Here is a 24,263-nt window from a genome sequence, read left to right on the forward strand (position 1 = left end):
CGTCAGTCGCCAGTAGCACTCGCCAGTATAGCGCAGTCGCAATGTTGTGACGTGACGTCATTTTCCATTCATAGTTTTTAGTTCATCAATGGGGCAATGTTATGGCAATATTCGATTAGTTTCTTGAGAATAAAGTGTTGTCTCAGAAGTTTTATGTGTGATTAATGTTTTTACATTTACAGTGTAACTGAATATTTTATTATATTTGCATACAGTGTTTATTTTTGATGGGGAAATCATTCTTCGCTAGTAAAGGCTCTAAAGTGCATTCATTGATGAATGAATAGAAGTGAAAATTGTGCATGCGCAGTGTGTTATAGTTATAAAATGATCATATTAAACGTACGACTTCAAGAAATAAATAAAGAAGCTTATTTTTGAGACAATTTCCTCAATTCCAAGTAGAATATTACTAGTTACGACACTCCGGAAGTGGCGGGACAAGCCGGCCGAGGGGCTCGCTCCGAAAGAGATAACAGCGGATGAAAGAGATAAACAGTTATGGATTTAACATGGCGGACGAAACGCGTAAAGTGCGAGTAGAAGAACGATTGAAAATAAAAATTGGTATGTATCAGTGCCTTACCGTACCTTTTAACTGTAATTATTATTTATAGTGGTTTATTTAACGCCATATAATAATATTAGGATCACTAGAACGGTGTATTGATTATGTGTTACTGACAGTTAAATAGTGAACAGGTGGTAACTGGTGAGTACACTGCTGGTTTCTTCTTCGATTGACCTGAAACTAATAATGATGGTACCTATAAGCCATGGAAAAATGAACTCTATCTATATTATAAAGCAGTAATATAATTATGTATTTTTATTGGGTTTTGGTTTGCATTATCCATTGTTTTTGTAGTGTTAGTTTGACAGTTCGCGTAATTTATGAATGAAACTCAGAGAACACAATGAACTCGTGCTAAGATCATAATAGATTAGATATCGGTTGTATACTTTCTTACTATGAATTAGCAATGATCAGTTACATTTTAGTACCAAAACATGGATTTGTTTTTTATTGCTACAAATTAACTTTATCTGAATCTCTAGAAATGACAATGTCCTTTAAAATACTAGTAAAAGTGGATGAATCTTTATTATGAGGAAATTTATTTGCCAATTTGGCTTAAATTACCAAATAGGACTTTATATTTTTACTATTAAAAGCAGTAGTTGATGCCTATTTGTACATCTTGTACCCTATCCATGCTTCTACATAAACATACTTAAAATGCGATTGCACTGTTTATTCTTATCTAAAACCGTGATAAGTGTAATATTTATTGGGCAGTATCTATTTAGTTTCCACTAAATTATACTATTAATTAATTTTTATATATCAAACCTCATGGTTTTAATTCATAAATTTCAAATTAAAATCAAAATTGTGGCTGTTTAATGTCACAAATAGTAAAATAAAATGGAATACAGGAAAATATAAATACTATTATGGAATTTATACTAAATATAATTTTTTTATAATTTTCTAGCTCCCGTATATTAATAGGTAATTGCCTTAGACCAATTTCTTATATTTTAACACTACCTATTAAATAACAAGTCAAGTCCTACATATGGTCTATTAAGTATTTAAAGTCAGAGTCACATCGGGAACTTGTGTCAAGTGTGTTTTACATTATTAAGTAAAAGTGTGTTAAGCAGTACTAAGCTTATATATACTAGACCTTTTCTACATGACTGCTAGTAAAAGTATATTTTGCATGTTGAGAGACATTTCTGAATTTAGTCCAACTTACCTACACTGACTTAGTGACCCACAATGAGTCTTGTTCTTCATGACATGATGAATCTTACATGACAGCTGCCAATTTACCACTTGAAAGTGGAACAAGTCTCTATCTACAGGCATCTGGTATCCCTAGATATGCCTATTTGACACTCCGAGCAAGCTGGTACTAAGTGACCAGTCCTGATTAGAGCAGTAAAATCACTCAACATATTTGTTGTAAAAATAATTTTAAGATGTTTATTTAATTAGTACTACCATATTGGTTGCATTTTAAATATACATTAAGTTTTTATGAATCCCATACATGTTGATAAAACAAGATGATTGGCTCTAAACATATTATTCTGCCCTAGTATATATATTAACATGCTCATTAGCTTAAAAATGTTTAGTGTAAATAGTCAAACATGATTGATTTATGTGTGTGCCGGCGCATAGACTGGCGATAAGACTTATATGTGTCTGAATTGATAAGGCGCAATATGCCTTCCGGAGCGTGACCTACGATCCTTTTCACTTCTACAATATCACATACCTACTATGAACCTTACACAACGATATTTTAGGATAATAATTGCAACCTTTACACAGTGAGTTCTATATAGTTAATTTTATATGCTTGTAGGGATAAGTTACAAATATAGTCAATGGTAATTTGAGTAATAAAATATAAATAATACTTTTTTAAATATTAAATTTTATGATTCTATATACGAGAATATATCCTTTTCATCATAATTAAGATATGTTTAAATTGCATATTTATGAGATATGTTTTAATGATAAATTCCCATATTTTTCCTATTTTTATGTTATGGAATGGTATATGTTAATATTATTTTATTGAATTTCCTTTTTCATAACAAAAGTAATTATTTATGACTTTGTTTGCATAATATATATGTACTATAATAATGATATTTGCAAGAACAACGGCAACAAATAAGTACGGCTTCACTTTAAATTTAATGATTAAAGTCTGAGAAAATCCATCGATGTTATATGAAAGTGACTCACAAATGCGACGCACTTAGTATTAAATTAAGTGATTACTAGCTAAATTTCAGCGGCGTGACGTGACGTATTGGTTGATGAGGCGACGAGTGACATAAAAATGTTTGTGTGCTAGTGGCTCGCTGATGGAGGAGTTATCTACTACACTCCGTGAATGGGGCGACCTAGCGTTTTCCATTGAGCGCAACCATTCATGGAAACTCGACGCGCTGTTAATGAAAAACGCTCATTTATAGTCGCTATCATTGTGTGCTGTTTGTTGCCTTGACGGTTTCACGTGTATCTATATGCTCATTCAAAAGTTTTATCTGCTCAACTTGTAGATAAGATTTTGATAAGGAAGTAGCGTTTCTGCAAATTAAAAATTAAAACCAAATATGTTTTTACAGTAACATGAACTGTAGAAAAATAAAAATCCGTTTTGTTGTTGTATATCTGCTAAAACTTCATTATTCAAACTAATTTATGTAATATTTGTTTACTTTATTCTCTTGTTAATTTAATTTATTTGTCTTCTCGACGAAATACTACGAGGTAGAAACTGTTAGGTATATCTAGTAACTACCTACAGTATCACTTACAATACGCGCCTATAAAATTATTGACGTTTCTCTGTCCTTTTATGATAAGTCGTTGTTGAAATATCCATAATATATTGCAAAAATACAGTCTTAAAAGCCCACCTGTATGTTTAGTTGTAGGTAGACCCCAGAAACCTAGATATCGCAAAGAGCCTGTTCTCTTACGTAGGATGTATTCAGTAGGATTGCTATTCAATATTGCCTACGCTAGTTAGACGACAAATATTATGAATTAATTTTGTACTCGCTCAAACAGAACTAACCTACGTAGTTAAGTACTTATCGTTAGTAAGCTACTCTCGATTTCGAAACAAACGCAACACGCATATAAGTGTGGAAATATTATAATGGTATTTGCTATTGTGCTCGGTACAGATTGCTCGTTTCCTCAGACTAGCTTATGGTATACAGAGTCCCGTTTCACTCCCACGATCTACTTTGATGGTGTTACTGTCGCTCTGATGGTTGTTGTTTTTGCATTAAAAATTATAGTAATTATTATACTGTTTTAAATTATTGTTACGAAGTTTCTCTCCGTCCATTGTTCTTACGGGTACTAATATTATGTAGAAATCATATCTGTGTTATGTTTATATTTACAGAACAGTACGAAGTTTCGATTACAGGTGTACTTGTAGAGATAATAGGCAAAGTAATTAAGATTTTTTAAAATATTATCTTACCCAAAAAGGTCATTATAGAGTCGTATAACTAGCACAACGAGATTCTTAAATCTTTGTGCCAAATACGTAATGGTTGACTCGCCTTGTCCGGCCGTATACAGCCATTTCTGACGAGGTCGCAAATTGCAATTCTTACACAATCAATGGACCCTTCTTTAAATGCCGTTCATTAAATTCCTTTGACTCCAATGTGGCTCTGCTATAAGGTTATAATTGTACACCTTCATTATTTCTATTACATTAGAAAACAGTTGAAAAGCACTGTTATATAATTTAAAGTTTTAACAAGGTCGGATTGTGTAAAAAATTTAAAGGTTCACGTGCCATGCAATTCGGTAGTGCAATTATTTTGTCAAGAGTTATTAAAACAATTGTACGAGCATTACGCAAATGAGTGATGACGACACGCTGACAACTGCTAGGCGAGTCCAATGGCGTGTGTAATTGGAGACACCTCGTTAAGTGACGCTAGGTCACGCTTCGTATATAACAAGTTTCACGTACGATGATTCAATTACCCCTATATCCAATTTAGTTTGTTAACAAGGATCCATTACTTGAACAATTAAATCTGTATATTCTCAACTTGAGAGCGGGTTGATATTTTAGAAATCGACGTTGTTAGTTTTTATAATGTTATTAAAGTGGTTTATATTATTTGTACTTAGAACGAAAAGTTGTTTGCGTTTCCGATAAATTGTTTTTGTTTTGTCTTCTCTAGGTGAAGCTAAGAATTTACCAGGTCGTAACAATGGAGCCGCGTGTGCCCGCGATATATACTGCGTGCTGTCCTTGGACCAAGAAGAAATATTTCGCACATCCACTATTGAAAGAACACTCAAGTAAGTACCATTTTTATTAGTCAGTATTTATATGAATAACTCGTAGCGAAATTAATGCCTACAGTCATAGGTCTTCTGGTGTTATATGGAAATAGCTATTTTAAAAAAAAGGCTCTTTGTCCAGAAATCATTATCGAAACACAATATCATAAGGTTCAATTTACGTGTTGTCGCTCATAACGGTCCCATTGTCGTGTTTCCGCCTTTCTGGACAGCCTTCCTGTTGATACTGCGGCCATGTGGGAAACGTTTCCGCATTAAAATTAGGGTGCTGTTACTATTGGGTCAAGGCTTCGTTCAATTCGAAAGTAATTAAATTGCACCAGTTTTATTAAACGTTTAGAGGTTTGTCGTGCATACTCATAGACGTGGGTGCTTTTTATTCAACCATAAATGTCAACAGTGGGTTTGCCTAAGAGACAACATACAAAATTGTCTAATCATAGAAGTCATATTAATAATAGCTTGCTAATTTTTGTTAGTGCTTTAATCGGAATCGTTTTGAGATTTGCCAGATTTTTATATGTAATTACGGTTTAAGAATGGTAATAGTAATGACTGCTATTCTACTTGAATTAAAATTGTAAAGTGTGAGAGTAAATCGTGAATCTTTTGAGAAAGGGGAGGATTGATTGTCGGTCGCAGCGGGGGTGTGGTGCGGCGCGCCACGTCCCGGATGCACTTCCGGCGGGCGCGCGCCGTCGCGGAACGTCCCTTCCGCTGCACCCTATCGAACGGTTTTCGAAGTTTAAAATACAGAAAATACTTTGCCTGTTTTTATTTGTTTACGGGATTCTGTTGCTTTTTATCATCATAAACATTCATTCACTATGACTTCTAAATATAGCGTCGTGTTAGTCAACGAAATAAGATAAGAACTAAATTGTGATATAAGTAGATTGTCTTGTATGGTTATAATATTCACATAGGTATGTAAAATTCCGGACCTTTCCGGTTTATTGCCGGTGTAATAGACCCGGAATTTCTGTATTATTTAATTGAGGCAGAAAGGAAATGTAATTGATAATAATTTAGTGACCTCCGAGGTGAGCAGGACGCTGTGACGGATATCGAAGGAAACGTCACGTCACTTCTATTTGCTTAATGGGTTCTTTGTCTTATGATACCCTTATCATTTGTCTGTAACTATATAATAGTATACTTAGGAGGGACGCGATATTATTGTCATTATAATTGTATTTATATTAATAGTACTACTACATCGAATTTTAATATACATAGTTAATATTTTTTTAGATAGATCAAAACTGTTTATTTAACCCCATCGGCCGTAATTGTTATCTCGGTTATAATTATAGAAATAACATCGTAACTAAGGTTACCAAGACGGTATTAATGTTAATCTACGTTTTATAAGGCCACAGTGGTTTTTTTAGTAAAAGTACACGCACCGATTTTCGCATTAATTTATTCCCGTATGAATGATGTCACGTTCAGAAATAATTGAAACAGTGGCTCATCTTAACCATTCCTTTTTGAACGTGAAGTACAGCTAAACCGGAAGCTTTTAAGTGATAAATTGACGCCGGAACCGTGTGGCGTAAAATGATCGTATGATCCAGGAACGGCTTTGAAACCGTGATAGTGCATTGCTCTACATAAGACTGTTTTATGTTAGTACTCATTTGGTTACTGGTTAGTGTTTTATTCAAATTATACTTCAACGAAAACACATACACTGACAAATATAGAAATGCTTTTGAGGTTTTTTTTTATATTGACGTTTTTTAGAAACATGACTCAATAGACGTAGATAATAGTAGACGAGAGGTACCAGTGATTGTACGATACAAATGCATTGACTCCCAGGTTCGGTTCTCAACCATTTGACGGTGATAAAATTTTAGTAATGGTTAGGGTACAGGGTACCGAGGCTGATTGTGTAAGTTAGGTTTTATTTATCTGAATGATCACACAGGCGAAACGAAATTGATCAATTATAGGCATGCTGTTAGTTTTTAGAGCGGTTTCGTTGTAACTGACACAAAGGATTTACCAAGTAGGGACAAACATATTGCAATAATGTCGTTTTTACAGCATGTTGCATTTCGCATATATACTTTTGCGTTTGTTCGGATCGTTGCCAATTACAATAATCACTTATGAAACATTTACTCTATTGATGGTGCTTCATAGACCATATAACGGCTTCGGAACCTGCGTGACTCAGTTATGGCAGTTGATGCAACTAACTTAACTTTTTGTGGCCGGCATATAATAAAGTATTTGTGTTGCCGCCCCCGCTCATGGTGGCGGTTCCGCCTCCGGTTTATTAATACTACTGTGGCGCCGGATGCGACTTCAACGAACTCACTTGATACCTAGCGGAATGTAATATGAGCGTTAAAAACCGATGCACACAATATTGCACCTAGCAAACTGTAATTATGTAAAACGTTTTACAGGCCTAGTGCCTACGACAGTTAGTCAGCTTGTCTTAGCAAATCGACTTAGAATGCATTGAATGATCCTTATTAGTATAATAAAGTATGTCTTCTTTATACGTAACGGATATATATAACATTCTAAACTGTGTTATATCGCGTTTTGTAAAGCCGACAATAAATTATCTAGGTACATAATAACTAATTTCCACGAAAAAAGGAAGAGTTCGCGTCATATAGTATGGAATGATCAAAACAAACAATTTATCATGCTTACATTGTTACATCGTACGAGTGTTAGTTTTCATAATAACCCAAAAAATTCCACGGTGACTATTATAATACGAGCGTTGAAACTTTCACCTTTGTTGACTACAAAGGCCCACGCACATCCGCGCGATGATCCTTATCGCACTTACTTGAACGGATATGTTTGGTATCATTTGTCAATAGGGCAGCCTACGTAAACGTTTTTGCAGTTGACTCAAAGTAATGAAATATTTCACTACATTGTATTTTGTTTAGAACATCAGGGTTCAATTGTGAAACATGACGGTAACTTGAAATGTGTATCTTAATATATATTGAAATTTATATAAAATATAAATTTCTACAATAGGTCATTTCTGTTACAGCCCATTTTTTGGCGAAGAATTCCAATTCGAAGTGCCCCGCAGATTTAGATACTTATCCATATACGTGTTCGACCGTGACAAACAGGCTAGCAAGCAGGACAAAGTCCTCGGAAAAGTTGCTATCAAAAGAGAAGATTTGGAGAAGTATAACAATACTGACCACTGGTTCGCTCTGCGACCGGTGGATGCGGACTCGGAAGTACAGGGTAAAGCATACATTGAACTCTCCATGGAGGACTCAAGAAAACGATTGCGCATGGACCCTAAACCTCCCGATCCCGACTTCAGCGAATGTTCCAAGGCGAAGGCAAACAATCTCACTAGACTATCAGAATATTGTAAAGAGAGCATGCGATTCGGCTCGTGTTCGAGTTCGACTAGTAAAAAGCTGTTAGCGGCTGTTGCAACGGAACCTGCACTGTCCCTCTCCCGCTCAGAAAGTTTAAAGGATCGCGCGCAATGGTCTGTACGCCCGAAACCACCGATGCACACAATGGCAGAATCGCCGTCTCCCACCGCAGCCGACTATTGGTCGGATCCAGAAAGACATTGCGCGGCACACGTTGGACCTGACACGATACGCTTAAGGGTTTTAGAATGTTCAGAACTGACCACCAAGAATGGGCAGTGTGATCCGTTTGCGCTAGTAACGTTGTTGTATTCGAATGGAAGGAGGGTAGAAAAGCGCACGAAACCGAGAAAAAAGACGGTCAATCCACAATTTGATGAAATTTTTTGTTTTGATCTCGTCATGGAGGCTGATCCTAAGGATAAGGATGGATCGCAGACGGTAAATAATTGTATACTTTATAGTGATTTTGAATTACTATTGATAATAATAATAATCAATGGCGCTACAACCTTTTTAAGTGTGGGCCACAAATTTCTGTATCTGGTTCATGATAATTTGTGAATTGAATAGGCAAGTAGGTGGTCAGCCTTTGCCTGACACACACCGTCGACTTTTTGGGTCAAAGGCAAGCCGGTTTCCTCACGATGTTTTTCTTCACCGTTCGAGCTAATGTTAAAGTTAAATGCGCACAAAGTAAGAAAATCCATTGGTGCACGGGGATCAAACCTACGACCTCAGGGATGAAAGTCGCTCGCTGAAGCCACTAGGCCAACACTGCAACAATACAACTGGGTTATACTATTAAATTTTAGCAAATAAATGTATTAATTAAAATTTAACTTTTATGAATAGGCTGGTGTGGCGTGCGAGGCTAGAGTGTCAGTCTGGCATGACGCGGCTACTCCCGTGTTTTTGGGAGAAGTCCGCTTACAGTTAAGACAACCAGCGCCCGATCCTTTGTGTGCATGGTAAGATATTATTTATTTACGCTTCGTTACTATAATATACAAAATCATACACATAAAAAATCGTCAACTAAAAAAGTTTGTTATATTAAGTTTATTTATTTATTTACACTTCGTTACGCACATTAAAAACTACACTAAATTACACAATATAAAATACAAGAATTGAACATAATTAAATCAAAAGGAGGGCAACTGGCGGCCTTATCGCTTTCGAGCGAACTCTTCCAGGCAACCACTGTGAGTGAAGAAAAAATAATATATAATAATATAAATTATATATTTATATTATGCTGCAATTTGAACGGTTAGATAATACCAATTAGGATTAAGTCTGGAAACGTAAATTTGCTTTTTATCGAAGCTACTATAATCTAAAATAACTTATCGAGAATAAGTTAATTTTCATTACGTTTACTTATAAGATTCACTTGGTTTTTTCCTAAGGTTCTTCCTAACATCAAGGGCGGGCGGCGCGTTGTCACGAGGTGCGACTCCGCCCGGCACGCGGTTGTCAGCAGCAGGCAGTTCTACCCTTGGGTCTTTGCGGCTCCTGCTCAGATACACTGTCGACCACGTTTTTCCCTTACAACACTATCGGCAATTAGAGGAGCTTTTTCTCAGAAGTGTACATCAGAAGGTATTTGAGCTCACTTTTCTCCGTATTTGTTTCATATTATGCTACCATGTATTATGTCCAGGATGCTGCAACTATTTTTCTTAATTGACCTCGTAATTCAAAAGATGGTTAATTATTCCCACAGGCTTTGTTTGGCATATTTTACCCGTAACCGTGGGAAGAGAATTTTATATGGCTTAGCTTACGTGAAACCTTTTTGTACGGATGTAACTGTACGAGACCTTGTTTATTTAGATTATGTTAGTTTTGATTATACATAGATTATTCAGTAAACAGATTATCAAACTAATATTAAAAGATGAATTGTTTCTCATAATCATAGGTTGTGATACGAAAGCCAGGACCTCTGGTGGCAAGATTGTTTCATTGTTACTTTGAACGGCTAGGGTAGGTAGGTAGGTAGGTGGACTCAATTTCCGCACTTAGACACGTAGTCGGTCCGTTGTGCGTAGAAGCCCTGGCTAATTTAGCCAGCCCAACTCCTTCCAGAAGCACAGAAGTCTCCCGGGCACTTCACAGGCTTCGCGGAGCGACCTCACTGTTCCGAGGATTTTTGTACGTTGATTAGCCACAGCCTCGCATTCCAGGACTACGTGGGTGACTGATTCCTCTGCGCTGAAACAGCCTCTGCACAAGGGGCTGTCTGTTGCGCCTAGGACGAAAAGATGTTTGTTAAGGAGACAATGGCCCGTGATTGTCCCTATGATTGTTTTGAGATTGGTTCTGTTCAGGTTTAGAAGTCGCTTAGTAAGTTGCGGGTTCACAGCCGGCAGAGCCATTTTGGACTGTTTGCAATCTACACTTCGCGACCATCGTTGATTCTGGAGTACAGTGGATCTCTGGCGAATCCAGGTTCGAACTAGCGAGAAGGGCAAGGGGAGGAGCGGATGCGGGCCAGCAGGTATCATACCAGAGCCTCTTCTCGCAAGCTCGTCGGCTGCATCGTTGCCGAGAGAGCCACTGTGTCCCTTAATCCACTGTAAGGTAACTCTATTTGTTAGAGCTATTGCCTCCAGTGCTTCGTGACACTCCAGTATTAATTTGCTGTTTGTGTTTTCGTTACCGAGCGCCATCAGCACGGATGCACTGTCCGATATGAGCTTAATGTAAAAGTCATTGACTCCCATCCGCTGTACGGCTCTGGCTGCTTCGGTTAGAGCGACACATTCACATTGGAAGATTGTGCTTTGTGTGCCCAGAGGTAGGTGTATGTTGATGTTGAGATCAAAGGAGAAAATACCAGCGCCTGAGCCACACCCTGTTTTTGAACCATCAGTGTATATACGTAGCTCATTCAGGGGCGACTGATCTTGCTCCTCTTCTCTCGGTTGTATAAGATATTTCTTGTTGAATATTAATTGATTAGTGATTCTGTCACATGGCGCAGCTATAAGAGGTTGGTACTCTATTGCCCTGTTGAGAATCACTGTGTGTGAACTGTAGTGGTTTTTTCCCCATAGGTCCAATACCATAAGCCTGATGGCCGCTAGTGCCGCCTCCTGCTGTATGTGTAGGTCTAGAGGTAAGATTTGCAGGGCTATCTCCATTGCTGCGGTCGGAGTTGTTCTCATACAACCGCTAGCAGCGGACAAGGCAAGCCTTTGGAAGCGTCCCAGTTTCGTGATCGCCATTTGAAGTTCAGATCTTGGCCACCAAACCAGGGCTCCATAGGCCAGCATTGGCCTGATTATGGCAGTGTATAGCCATAATGTTATTTTAGGCGATAAGCCCCATTTCACGCCTAGCATCTTTTTGCATTGATAGAAGGCGATCGTTGCTTTGCTCAGTTTGTGTTCTAGGTGTTTGTTCCAGAGCAGTTTACTGTCCAGAATCACACCCAAGTACTTTATTTCATTTTTGAGTTTGAGTTGTGTGTTGAAGAGTTTTGGAAGCCTGTGTGGTCCCAGAACCCTCCGGTTTGTAAAGAGTATTAACTCTGTTTTTGATGGGTTGACAGATAGCTCGTGCTTGTTGCACCATCTCTCAATTACTTTGAAAGCCCTTCCCATGAGATCGCATAGGGTACTTTCAAAGCTTCCCGATATCAAGATAGCTATGTCGTCCGCATAACCCACTGTGTAGAGGTTGCCAGCGTTGAGTTCTGTGATGAGCTCGTTAACTACGAGGTTCCACAGTAGCGGCGATAAGACACCACCTTGCGGACAGCCTCTGCTGACAATGCCCCGTGTCGTGGAATTAACAGTGAACTGTATAGCTCGTTGTTTTAGCATGTTGTTTATCCACCCTATCAGGGTTGATGATACTCCACATGTAACGAGTGCTCTGGTAATGCTCGTGAAGTTTGTTTTGTCAAAAGCGCCTTCGATGTCAATAAATGCACCAAGGGTTGACTGTTTTAACTTCAGGGAGTCGCCAATGCGAGACACAACGTTGTGGAGTGATGAATCCGTTGACTTGCCTGGGCGGTAGGCATGTTGATTTGGGTGCAGGAATTTGGATAGCGATACCTGGCTACGTATTTCCAGATCTCCAAGCCTCTCCATTGTTTTTAACAGGAAAGATGTGAGGCTTATGGGTCTGAAGGATTTCGCCTGGGTATAGTCCTCTCTGCCTGGTTTTGGGATGAATATTATTTTCACTTCCCTCCATTTCAAAGGTATGTAGCGGTGGGCTATACATGCTCGGAAGATTGAGACAAGATAGTCCACCAAAAGGTTTCCACTCCATCTTAGTAGGCCTGGGAAGATGCCATCCAGGCCAGCCGCTTTGAATGGTAGGAAGGAGTTGATTGCCCATGTTACTTTTTTATTTGTGATTATTTTGTGAGCTACATTCCAGTCTGAGTCGGTGGTGGCTCTTTCTGAGTAGGGTTGCCATGCTTGGTCGTTGGCAATTATGCAGCCTGGAAAGTGTGTTTCCATCAGTAGTTCACATGTTTCTGCATCGGTTTTTGTAAATGATTTATCAGGTTTTTTAAGACAACCGATTGAGTGATAAGGCTCACTAGAGAGGCATGATTTCACTCTGGTTGCCTGGTTGTTGCTTTCAATGCTGGTGCAGAAGTGTCTCCAGCACTCTTGCTTCCTAGAACGTAAAAGTTTTTTGAATCGTCTTCTCGCGATTGTGTACTTGTCCCAGTCGGCAGGTAAACGGGTATTTCCTGCTCTATTGAACAGCTTCCTGACCTTCTTTCGGTGTCTCTCCAGTTCGGGGCACCACTCTACTCCCCCACCTAGGTATGGTAAGGGGACACGACCGTTCAAAGCTGGTCTGGAGTAGGGACGTTAGGTTATCTACATGTTTGTCGGCTTTGAACGGCTAAAACAATTGAGTCTCTTTCGTTGACAATTTTCACCGAAGCTAGATTTGAAGCTTTGGGACAACAGAGGAGTGGAGGTCCCAAATTATTTACCATTTTTTCAGTCGAGTTTTTCAATTCATAATTTATTGTGAAACCAAGTTGATTCCTTTATTATTAAACTGACATAAAAATATATCAAAAGAAAAGTTGTTTACTAGTAGTTACTAGTCAAAATTAATTTTTTTTTTATTTTCTCCCTTAAATACGAACATGATTTTTACCAACACAAATGGTCATTAAGTATCGAATCCCAATAAGGCGTTTTATTATGAATATAAAATAATATAGACATAATTGTCTTTTAACTTAACGATTTTTTGTTTTGCAGCCAATAACAACCTCAGCGGTATACATCTTAGGCGAAATAGTATCTAGTAAGACGGAAGCCGCCCAGCCCCTTGTAAGACTCTTCACACATCATGATCTCATCGTTCCCATCGTTAAAGAACTCGCTGATGCTGAGATTTCTGTCCTCACGTGAGTAGCTTTTAATTTCGTCCAAAAAAAAATCTTTAAATGTTATTTATTTCAAGAATTACAAAAAAACACGTTAAAGTTAGCAAAATCTAAGTAATTTTTAATAATTAATAATAAAATAATTCTAAGTGTCAGTTAAAAATTGATTCTATTTTAATGATACGTGAATACGTTGCGTTATATTATGTTTTTGAAGGTTTTGAAATGGCGTTGTAAAATGTAATTAATGTGGGATTTTTCTTATAAATGTAATATGTAATTATATCAGATGACTTTCTTGATATAAAGATTTAATTCGCAATCAAATGATTATACAAATGACAGCGTACAACATAAAGCTTTGTTTTCTGTGGGAATATTTCGAAATATGTGCGTTACAAAAATGTCATTTGAATTAGTAATTGACATTAGGCAAGGTTTCATTGTCAAGTTTCACAAATATTATTAATAGGATGACGAGACTCACAATTAAATATAAGAAGCCTTTAATGCTGATTAGCTTGATAAATATAAAGTATATGTGCTTGAGTAATATAATATTTATTGCCTACTTAATATCTATGGACAAATTTTTGACAAATGCCTCCTCAATTTTTTTCCGATCTTGGCGTTCTCTAGAGGTTCGAATCCTCATCTATATCGTCCTTCAATCTTCTACCTTGACTCTTTCGTTTCCATTTTTTCTTGTCACACTCGCTGACTGAATAGCATAATAATAATATATATATTTTTTAATTTAATACAGTTTCATCGTAAACGTTTGACTAGTAAGTTTCGGTTTGCTGGCGATAGTGTCATCTTACTTATGCGCCATATTAATCGCTTATTACCTAGTACATATCAGTTTGCATTGATAACCGAGTGCAAATTGAGTTGAATCTTCTGTTACACAGGAAGTGAAATGTAGATAAAAAATATAAATAGACTAGCTGATTATTATATTTTAGATTACGTTTCATTCTACGTAGTATATGCATTAATGGAAACAAAAATGGCCCAAAAAGAAGAAAACTTTTCAAAAACAATGTTTCGAAGGACCATTATTAGGAACCGTAGTAGTATTTAATAATATACTTTATTTATTATGTATTATGAACCTTAATAAATATTTTTTATTAATATATGAAGTTAGAAAAATATTATTCAAATCTGGAATGCGAGTTACATTATTTAAATATATTTTTTTTAAGATCAAGAGAATATTTCCAGCCTTAGTATGTAACTAAATATATTTTTATAGTGACGCGACAACAATATTCCGTGGCAACACGCTGGTATCCAAAATGATGGATGAGGCGATGAGGCTAACGGGAGCCGCCTATCTTCGTTCAGTACTACGGCCTACACTCGCAGCAGTTCTTCATGAGAAGAGGCCCTGCGAGATTGACCCAGCCAGAGTTAAGCCATCTGCAGATATCGCTGCTAACCTGGCTAATTTGAAGGACTATGTTGAGAGGGTAATAATCTTTTATCTTTTACGCATAGACTGAAAAATCGTAAGAGGACGGCAACGCACTCGCGTGCCTTACCGAGCCTTAATGTGTCAGAGTAGTTTTTAAGACACTTCTTGCCGTGCACCACCACTAATTGTGGTTGCTACGCACTTGGAAACTTCAAACATGGGCGGCGGTAAACGCCTTAACGTTTGCCTCTTGTCCTATTCCTATAACAAATTCCCTTATTGTACCTACTCCAAAGTTTAAAAAATTCATTTGGGGAATTGCATAAAAAAATTATCGTTTTTTCTTCAGGTATTTGCCGCAATAACGTCATCGTACGGCACTTGTCCATCAGTGATGTGTCGCCTATTCGACGCATTACGGCAGTGTGCAGCAAGGCATTTCCCACACAACGCTGAAGTTCGATACTCTGTAGTCTCTGGATTTATCTTTTTACGTTTCTTCGCCCCTGCCATACTAGGTCCGAGGCTTTTCGATCTCACAACTGAACAAATTGTAAGTAAAACAAGTTTCTATTTAGCAATACACGATTCCTTTATTCATTTACTTATTTCGTCATACCACAGCTAACATTTATTAACAAAAAACAATTATACTATAGATAAAGCCAAATATGGAATACATAAAATGTACAAAAAGGTCAAATTTGTACGAAAAGAAAAAAGCAATAAAATTATTAATTACATTTCAACTAAGTAATACCTAATTTGCTTGCCTGCATAAACACAGTCTGTTGTGTGTCTCACAGTTATGTAATCAAAAGTTTCGATTAAATTGCAGGACCTCCAAACAACGCGGACGTTGACATTGATCTCGAAGACGATCCAGTCTTTGGGCAATTTGGTGAGCAGCCGGTCAGCGCAGCAGGTCTGCAAGGAGGAGTACATGGCCGAACTCTATAGAAGCTTTTGCACCACAAGACATGTATGTGTTAAAATATTTGACGTTGCGTGTTATTTTTAATTAATGTCCCATATTATAGATAACAAAATATTTATCGATGGACTTAGAATAAGAACATGTTAATAGGGTATACGAAAGGATGAAAATTAAATTGTTACTTAGAGTACGGCGTTAAAAACCGTTATGCAATAAGAACTTGTTATCTACAATAATTAATTGTTATGTAAGTCACGTGACATAAAGTGTTCACAGATTAGTCAAATCGACGATGACGTATCATGCCAATAAACAATATGTCTTCGCCTGCCTAATACTATCATGGAGTTTAATTTTGACAGAGACTGTTTTTATCAAAATATAACTTATATTTTGTGGTTTGTGTTTTTCTCTATGTTAAGAATGATAGTTAACACGAAAAACTTTACGTGTGTTTAGGTGTTTACATGGTACGTCACAGGGACGCCATCTTGCCTTGAGAAGCATTTTGGCGGGATTCGAAATTGTTAATGTTTAATTAAAACTTTAAAATAACTATGTGTTACAATTAAAATAACTATGTCTAGGATCTTTAGTCACTATTAAAATATTAATTACTTAATATATTAAATTAATACATTATTTTGTTTTGTCCGATCGCTTTATAAGTTGGATTTTGAAAAAAAGGCTGTATATTTTAAAGTGACTTTGATGAGATTAGAATCACTCTATTCCGTGATTGACAAGAGTTATAGGATGAGCCTTAAGTTACTTAAACGCTGTAAGATTTTTATACAAATATTTAACCCAAACGGTTCATACTTAGTCCAACTTACTCATAGACAATCGCAATTTTTCTTTTACATTCAAATTATTACTTATAAAATACGAATGCTTTGAAAATAATATTAATAAGTTACTGTCCTATTGTATATACTTTCTGAAGGTTGCATTTTGTTTCTCTACTATAGGTGCAAGCGATAAAACAATTTCTGGAAATAATCTCAACCAGTTCGGACACGCAAAATAATAATGTACAAGAAACATCGGTCCTACTTAAAGAAGGGTGAGTTTTTATAGATGGTCACATTGTCTTTTAAAATTTTGTCCAAAATATTTATATGTTTAATTCAGTGTTTTAAATTTTTGCTTTCGTATCGACTGGGAGAGATCATGGTAAGACATTTGTATATTATACTAGATTTCTCGTAAATGGTTGAACCGATTTTTATGAAGTTTGTTACGTATTTTCGATAAGATGGGCGATAGTAATATAATTTATTTATTACTATAATAATTTGCGTGTACGCATTACACATATAATACAATTATTAGGTCTTAAATAATAACAGCGTATATAGGTCCATATTCTAATTTGTGTCTTAAGTGACAAGATCGTCTTTAGCCATTATCAAATATGTCAAACTTCATATAGAAAAATGGTTTGGCAGCTGTCGCAACTGGATTAAGGTGTTCTAGAATACGTGCTTTGTACTCAAATTTTGTGTCATAACAAAAATATTTACAATGTTAAGTTTGTTTATAATTTGGTTACTCGAACGTGAAATAAAACCGTTCATAAATAAAGGATATAATTAATGTAATTAAACCCATAATTAGTTTATTTATGAATTTATTTCAACGGATTACATAATAAAACTTGATTAATAAGGACCTTTCATAGTTTATGTATGTGTATGTATTAAGTTTTCATTACATTAATTTAATCATTAACAGGACGATGATAAAACGTTCCGAGGGCGTTCGTATGGGCCCTGGCTCCCCGCGCAGGCGCTGGGTGAGACCGGCGCATACGCACTCCAAACGGAGACACTTTAGACTTACCAGGTAATATCCAAATTTTTAAAATACCCTTATCTTTTTATTTATTTTAGACGCAATTTCATAATATTAATTTTTATCAATATATTAATTAACGTGTTTATGTGTATGGTCTGATCTTAGAATTTGATATTTCAGAAATTTTCTCAACAGAAGTACGATATATCTGAAATCTATTGAACCTATTTTGATGAAACTTGTGTTGTGTGAAACGACAATGTGGACAAACATACGTACTTCAAGTTAGAAGGTTATTTTATCATCAATAAATAAATAATATTAATGCGTTTCAGTGGTGAGTTGTGGTGGTCTCGCTGTGGGGCAAAAGCAGCTGCGCATCGGTTACCCCTCTCCGGCGTGTTGTCGGTGTCGCCAGTAGATTGCCCGCCAGCCGGAGCGCCCTTGGATGCCAATAATATCTTCCAAATAGGTATATGATGAGCTGATTAATAATATGGCGTGGGCCTCATGACTCATTTATAAATAGGAGATTCTGGCTTTGATGTCGAGTTACCAGGCAAAGAGTGGTAATTAGTTACACCAATAGTTAAGCGTTTTTATTTTTGTATAAATATTTCCATCGCTGTATTCAAGTTATTAAACTTTGTGCGTATAGAAGACTTCTTCGTCGGCACATGACCGTGGTTAAAAAATATATATTTTAATAATGTCCTTACAAACGTGTAGAACAAAAAATCTTGGCGATTAAAAAGAGTGGCGGAGAGTTTATTGCCAGTTCTTCTCTTTCGTTCTACGCCCTCGATTTGAGAACTGGCAGAAAATGTAAAATTAAAAGCATTCCATTTATATTTATTTTTTTGATGTTCATATGTGTACATGTGTGTGTGTTACCTATACGAATAAATAGGTATACTAGTTAGGTAAATAAAAAAACTAATTTAAAAATATAAATTCCAGTGCATAGAGAGCGTGTCCTGTTCGTACAAGCAAGCAATTGTGTGGAGCGCGCTGAGTGGTTACGACTTCTCTCTGCATTGTGCCGTCGTTCGCCCGCCACGCCCCCGCATAGGGGCTACTACGTTGACACCAAGTGGTCATGGTATGTATTTACTAATTCATACTAGGCTTATTTTGGTGAATTTTCCATGAGTATTAAGTATGAATACAAATCATAATTGGACTGGATTGAAAACGTCACTCTCCGGCCGCCCAGTGATACCTAAAAATTGCTTCTGCGCAGGCAAGGACATTTGTTCAAGAAGTTTGCCGGTATCTGTACTTTCGTTTGTCTGAAAAATTTACAATATTATTTAAACTCTTTAGTTGATATCGCACGTTCTAGACATCATATTCTTATATATAGTATAAGATTCAAATGGATATACATTAGACATTTTAGTATTACAAACAAATGCTGGATATATGTGTTGAAGATTATTTATTTATTTTTAACAAAATAAGCTAACTAATGCGGCAACTATTTCCATTTTTACACACAATATTAAACTTTAATATAATAAAATATTGACAAAAATACTATTTCTTACAGTATAGGGAACTGACATGAGGCAGACCTTTTGTCACTTCATTCAACGGACGAATTGAAAAGTTCATTTATTATTTTCATAGATTCTGTCATAAGTGCCCTTTTCGAGAGAATTTACATTTTTGGCATTGAAATGTTAACACTTAAAAAATATTTCTTAAAGATAAATGAATAAAGAATAATTAAAGTTTGTAAGACAGTTATCGTGTCATGTTTTTATTCATAAATGAATTCATTTATTTTATTTAAATGATATACGTATCAGTTTTTAATTAAGTGTCTAGAGATTCAATTAACTCTCTGATTTAACTACTCTACTGCGGCATATCTATAACGTACAAAATTATATATAGGGTTGTCTGGAAGAGGTCGCTCTAAAGCGATAAGGCCGCCAGTTGCCGTCCTTTTTATTTTAATATTTTAATTGGACTACTGCAAGGAAGTGTAAATAAACAAATAAATATATATAATTGTATGTTTATGTACAGTTGCGGCCGTAGTGAAGCAGATGCCGAGGGCTGTGGGGGTGGGATGGAGGGCGTGGCTGAATGGGGTCCTGCGGGCTCCCTGAGGGGGGACGGCGTAGTACGAGGCCCCGCAGCACTGGCTCTGAGGTTGGACCCTGCGAGGGACCTTCAACGGCTACATGCATTGCTCATGTCGCATACGAAGTTATTAGATACGAGATTACATCGACCGCCTGGTAGGTGATTTTTGATTTTTAAGATTGTGGGGGATAAATTATTATTAGCATTTAGGCTTTAAAGCTTAATCTTAAAAGTTAATCTTGGTTGTGGTACGAACCTTAAACAATACAACACTCAATAAATTATAAATTTATCCTGAAATGTGTCTAAAATAAATTTTATTACTTCTAATTTTGACCCAACGATTTAACTATGTTTTTAAAAGTTAAAGCAAAATTCGTTTTTTGTTTTAAGTTGCCCTGAGAGAGATGGGAAGCAAAACAGTTAATAATTAGCTCCAGTCGCGGAAAATATCAATGAAATTTTCAATTTCGGCTTTCGGCATCTATCTAAATGATTCAATTCTTATATTTCTGCTTAAGTGTATTTTCTTGTTTTAAAAATTAGATTTTTTATCTACAGATGATACAAATCCACAAGAGCGCGAAGCTGAAGCGTCGACACTCCGTGAACTACAAAAAGTGATGTTCGACCTCGAGACCCGGCATTGTACGTACAGGCGGTCCTTGGCCAGAGAAACTAAATATGGCAGCAAGTGAGTCTTTTTTTATTCAGTCGTTAATTTGCGTGAAAATATATGTACGTTATGTCTCAATGAAATTGTGATCAACAGCTCAACTTGGAATTTCGAAATTGGAGTTGTTGCCTTATGTTTGAAATTTTTGAGCATATCTTAATATATTATTTCTTATAGACAAGCCCCCATCGGCGACGACAACTACCTGCACCTGGCAGGAGCGGGGGCAGCGGAGAGCGGGAGCGGGGCTCTTTGGCGGGCGTGGAGAGGGGCCGGCTCCCCCACCATTGACTTAGACGGGAAGGCACTTCCTCCGCAACCCTCGCTCGACATGTGCTCCAGCTCGGAGTCGCTCAAGCTGCCCCGCCTCGCGGACGACCGCTCCTCCGGCAAATCCAACAAATCCACCGGCAGCGGCTACCTAGCGATGGCCTGCCTCAAGCACGAGCCGTCAGAGGACAGCGACGCCTCCGCCGACAAACCGGCTCGACCGCCCAAACCGGCCCGGCTCTCCCCCTCCCGCCCCCCTCTCTGCGAATACGTCGACGTGGAGAGGAAACCGCCCGTCCGCCGGCCCAAGCCCGACGTGATGCCCAAACGTAGCGAATACGAACTCTCGAATCGCTGCAAGGAGTATGAGCTGATGGCCAATTTCATGAGTCACGCCCAGGCTTCGGAAGACGTCCCGCCTGCGGTCCCACCGCGCGGCAACACGGCGCGCCGGACGAAACCGGTCGAAGAGACGAAGACGGACGAACAGACAGTATTACCGGCCACTTCCACCGCCAGCCTCCCGGAAGACATGAACTGTGAACCGGATCAGGAGAACTGCGAACGACCGACGAGCAAAATAGACACGGTCTCGAACGACGACAGCCTGCTTGACGAATTGCAGAGGGACACGTACTGCGTCCTCAAAGTGTGCGAAGACGAAGACGCCTCCACCGAGAAATGCGACGAAGCAAAAGAAAAGAAAGACAAAGAAGAATATGGAATGTTCTCCAGAATAAGTTTGCAGAGGAAGTCTAATCCTATAAAAACTCAGTCGAAGTCGATAAAAACCCTCAAGACTTCGAATTCCACCTCGAACGTTCACGACGTCGCGAATGCGTCGAGGCCTTTGGCCGAGCGATTCACCCCTTTCTTTCTAAAGAAGAAGCCGAAGTCGGAGACGAAAACGGAGGAAGGTTCGAAGAGCAAGAGCAAGGAGGACAATTTGATAGGGCGGTTGACGCCGAGATTTGGCCAATCGCGACTGTACGGACGCGGGCAATCGTTAGATTTGACCGCGGGCAACGCGGGCAAACGCATCGAGCGCTCGGCGACGACGGTCAGCATTCCCTCCCGGCCGTTGCACATGAGCAGCGTCAAGTTTCCCTCCCTCCAGCGGTACAGCACGCAAGACGAAGTGCAGTGTCACGCTTACGTGAGCGAAGACCCGCCCTCCGGTGAGCAATGGCGGCCATCGGCGACTCTGCTGACGGCCGCCACCAACGATATTAGACTGTAAAGCCGAGCGATTGAGGGCTGCGCTGGCTCTCGTTTCGAAGGCTGCGGTGGTAATCTCTCTCCTGTCCACTCGTATGTAAGATGGTGCGAATGTATACTTTATATTTATTTCTATATTTTTCGAACTCGTTTTCGACCTGAGCATGTGCCTCCTCTAGTTTTAGGATTTCGTGAGCGCCGATAAATTTAGGCTAATGGAATACTCAAAGGGTGCCAAAATTCAGCCATTCCCGCACGACTGAGTTGTGGCGTATTTATATGAACTAATAGTAGAGAACAATATCGATGTCCACTTGACGCCAATGTCGCTTTTGACTTGTTAGCTTTGTAAAATAAATTTAAGCTATTTATGTAGATAACTGTAAATTATGAATATTAAGTTATATTTTCATACTATTCTTGGATGTGACCCTTGTTAAGTCCTCACTTAAGGCAGCCGATTACTCGGGTGTCAATTATCATTTGTCTAAATGCAACGTGAAATATTATAATAGAAATGCATTTAAATAAACACTGTTATTACAATAATATTTACCTCGTAATTGGAGCTTAATCGCCCTTAATGTATCGTCTTAACGAGTGTCATACGTGGCGCGAGCCTCTTTGTATATTAAATTTAATGACCTAATTAGATATACTATTTAAAATTTGCTAATTTAAGTAGTGATTCTAAAATTTATAAAACTCAACTTATATTAAAACGAAACACCATTTAGCGTTATTTGCACCTACATATTATTATGTACTTAAAAGTGATATTAATGCAAATATATATTATATAGCGAAATTCTAAACATAGCCTTAGACCACGCCTAAAGTGCATCGTTCTGTGATTGAATTTACAAAATGCATCTTTTATTAAGTTTAATGTTGTTTTGTATAAAATAAACGTACGACAGACTATATTATTCTCAAACTGTATATTATATGTTCGTTGTTAAGGTGCATTATCTCGGATTAATTTACGATAAATAAACTTTAAGAAATATTAAAATTGTACAAATTTCATATTTCTTTTAAATATATGATGTTATTTATTTCACTTATTACATTTTGTTAATAAAATTACACTAAGTACAAATTTAAATGATTTGTTTAATTGACCCATAACCGACCTTGAATGATATACATATTTTTTATTTATATGTGTGTCTCTCTATAAATAAAACCATTATAGCTATATTAGGTGACAATTAAAAATTGTCAATACATCTTGATGGGAATTACCTAAATACTTATAATACCTTAATAAAGTCCGAAATTCTCGAAAGTTTAAGCCCACTTTTATAAAACAAACAACAGCAGCCTAAAAAATTGGTTTTATACAGTGCTGAAATAAAATTTAAATCACTGCTTTAATTCAAATTCTTTTAAAAGTTTGAATGATATAGTAACGATGTTAAACTGTCTCTATGATATCTATGATGACTAAAGTACACTACGTATATTTATTAATGTACTAGGGCGATAAAAAGCTCCTCTCTAGTTTATCATTTTTTATTGAAAGACGTGCTTCAAATATCTTTAATGATAAGATGTTATCGTCAATCATCGTCTAAAATAATAATAAAAAGGGAAATCCAAAGTTTGTTAATCTTCTTCACCTTCCCAGAATAAGTTGTGGTTATACAATAAAAACACTAGGCACATTTATCTACTTCCTCGTGTTTTAGTATTAAAAATTGGATAAGGATGATGTTAATACTAATTACAGATTAAACACAATTGTTTTTCTAAAACATACAAAATGACCAATGTTTTATACCGATCTCGTAAAAAACGATTCTAAATTTGATAAATCGAATGAATCTTATTTTCAAAATGATTTATATTATTTGAAGTATGTTAGCGAAGTATTGGCCTTAGAAATAGTGTTTGAATATTGGCTGGTCTTCTATTGTGCACAAATATTAACATTTAGATAGAAATCGTAAATATACCAAAGACACCCAATCATACGTAAAGAAATTTCCTTCATTTCTTTATATTTTTAAACTATACAATACACAAAGAACATGTAGTTCATCCATTAAGGATTTTAACTTATATATGTACCTATAACTATTCATGTCATACTTGATATAGTCACCTTGGTACACAATTACAATAACACCATGCAATTTTAATCAGTTCCTCGGGAGTTATCCCACTACTTAGACCTTACGTG

The 24,263-nt window shown here is 37.1% G+C and overlaps 1 protein-coding gene across 1 annotated transcript; it reads left to right on the top strand.

Moving 5' to 3' along the window:
- The first annotated feature begins 20 nt into the window (after positions 1 to 20).
- LOC123706810 (GTPase-activating protein) lies at positions 21 to 23,105 on the top strand. Its single transcript, XM_045656265.1, has 16 exons — positions 21 to 567; positions 4,759 to 4,879; positions 7,920 to 8,709; positions 9,124 to 9,239; positions 9,684 to 9,876; positions 13,527 to 13,675; positions 14,916 to 15,132; positions 15,427 to 15,630; positions 15,916 to 16,059; positions 16,986 to 17,080; positions 17,752 to 17,862; positions 18,150 to 18,286; positions 18,775 to 18,916; positions 19,852 to 20,066; positions 20,473 to 20,605; positions 20,765 to 23,105. The coding sequence occupies exons 1-16, from the start codon at positions 483 to 485 to the stop codon at positions 22,095 to 22,097; spliced, it is 4,185 nt and encodes a 1,394-aa protein (XP_045512221.1). The 5' UTR covers positions 21 to 482; the 3' UTR covers positions 22,098 to 23,105.
- The last annotated feature ends 1,158 nt before the right edge of the window (positions 23,106 to 24,263 follow it).

The sequence above is a fragment of the Pieris brassicae genome, chromosome 3, assembly GCF_905147105.1.
Source record: "Pieris brassicae chromosome 3, ilPieBrab1.1, whole genome shotgun sequence".
NCBI classification, from domain to species: Eukaryota; Metazoa; Arthropoda; class Insecta; order Lepidoptera; family Pieridae; genus Pieris; species Pieris brassicae.

What these genes read in the sequence shown, in the direction of transcription:
- LOC123706810 (XM_045656265.1), top strand. Translation starts at nt 483, where the DNA reads ATGAAAGAGATAAACAGTTATGGATTTAACATGGCGGACGAAACGCGT. An exon ending in ACTATTGAAAGAACACTCAA is followed by an intron (nt 4,880 to 7,919) that starts GTAAGTACCATT and finishes TTTCTGTTACAG; the next exon opens with CCCATTTTTTGGCGAAGAAT. An exon ending in CCCGATCCTTTGTGTGCATG is followed by an intron (nt 9,240 to 9,683) that starts GTAAGATATTAT and finishes TTTTTTCCTAAG; the next exon opens with GTTCTTCCTAACATCAAGGG.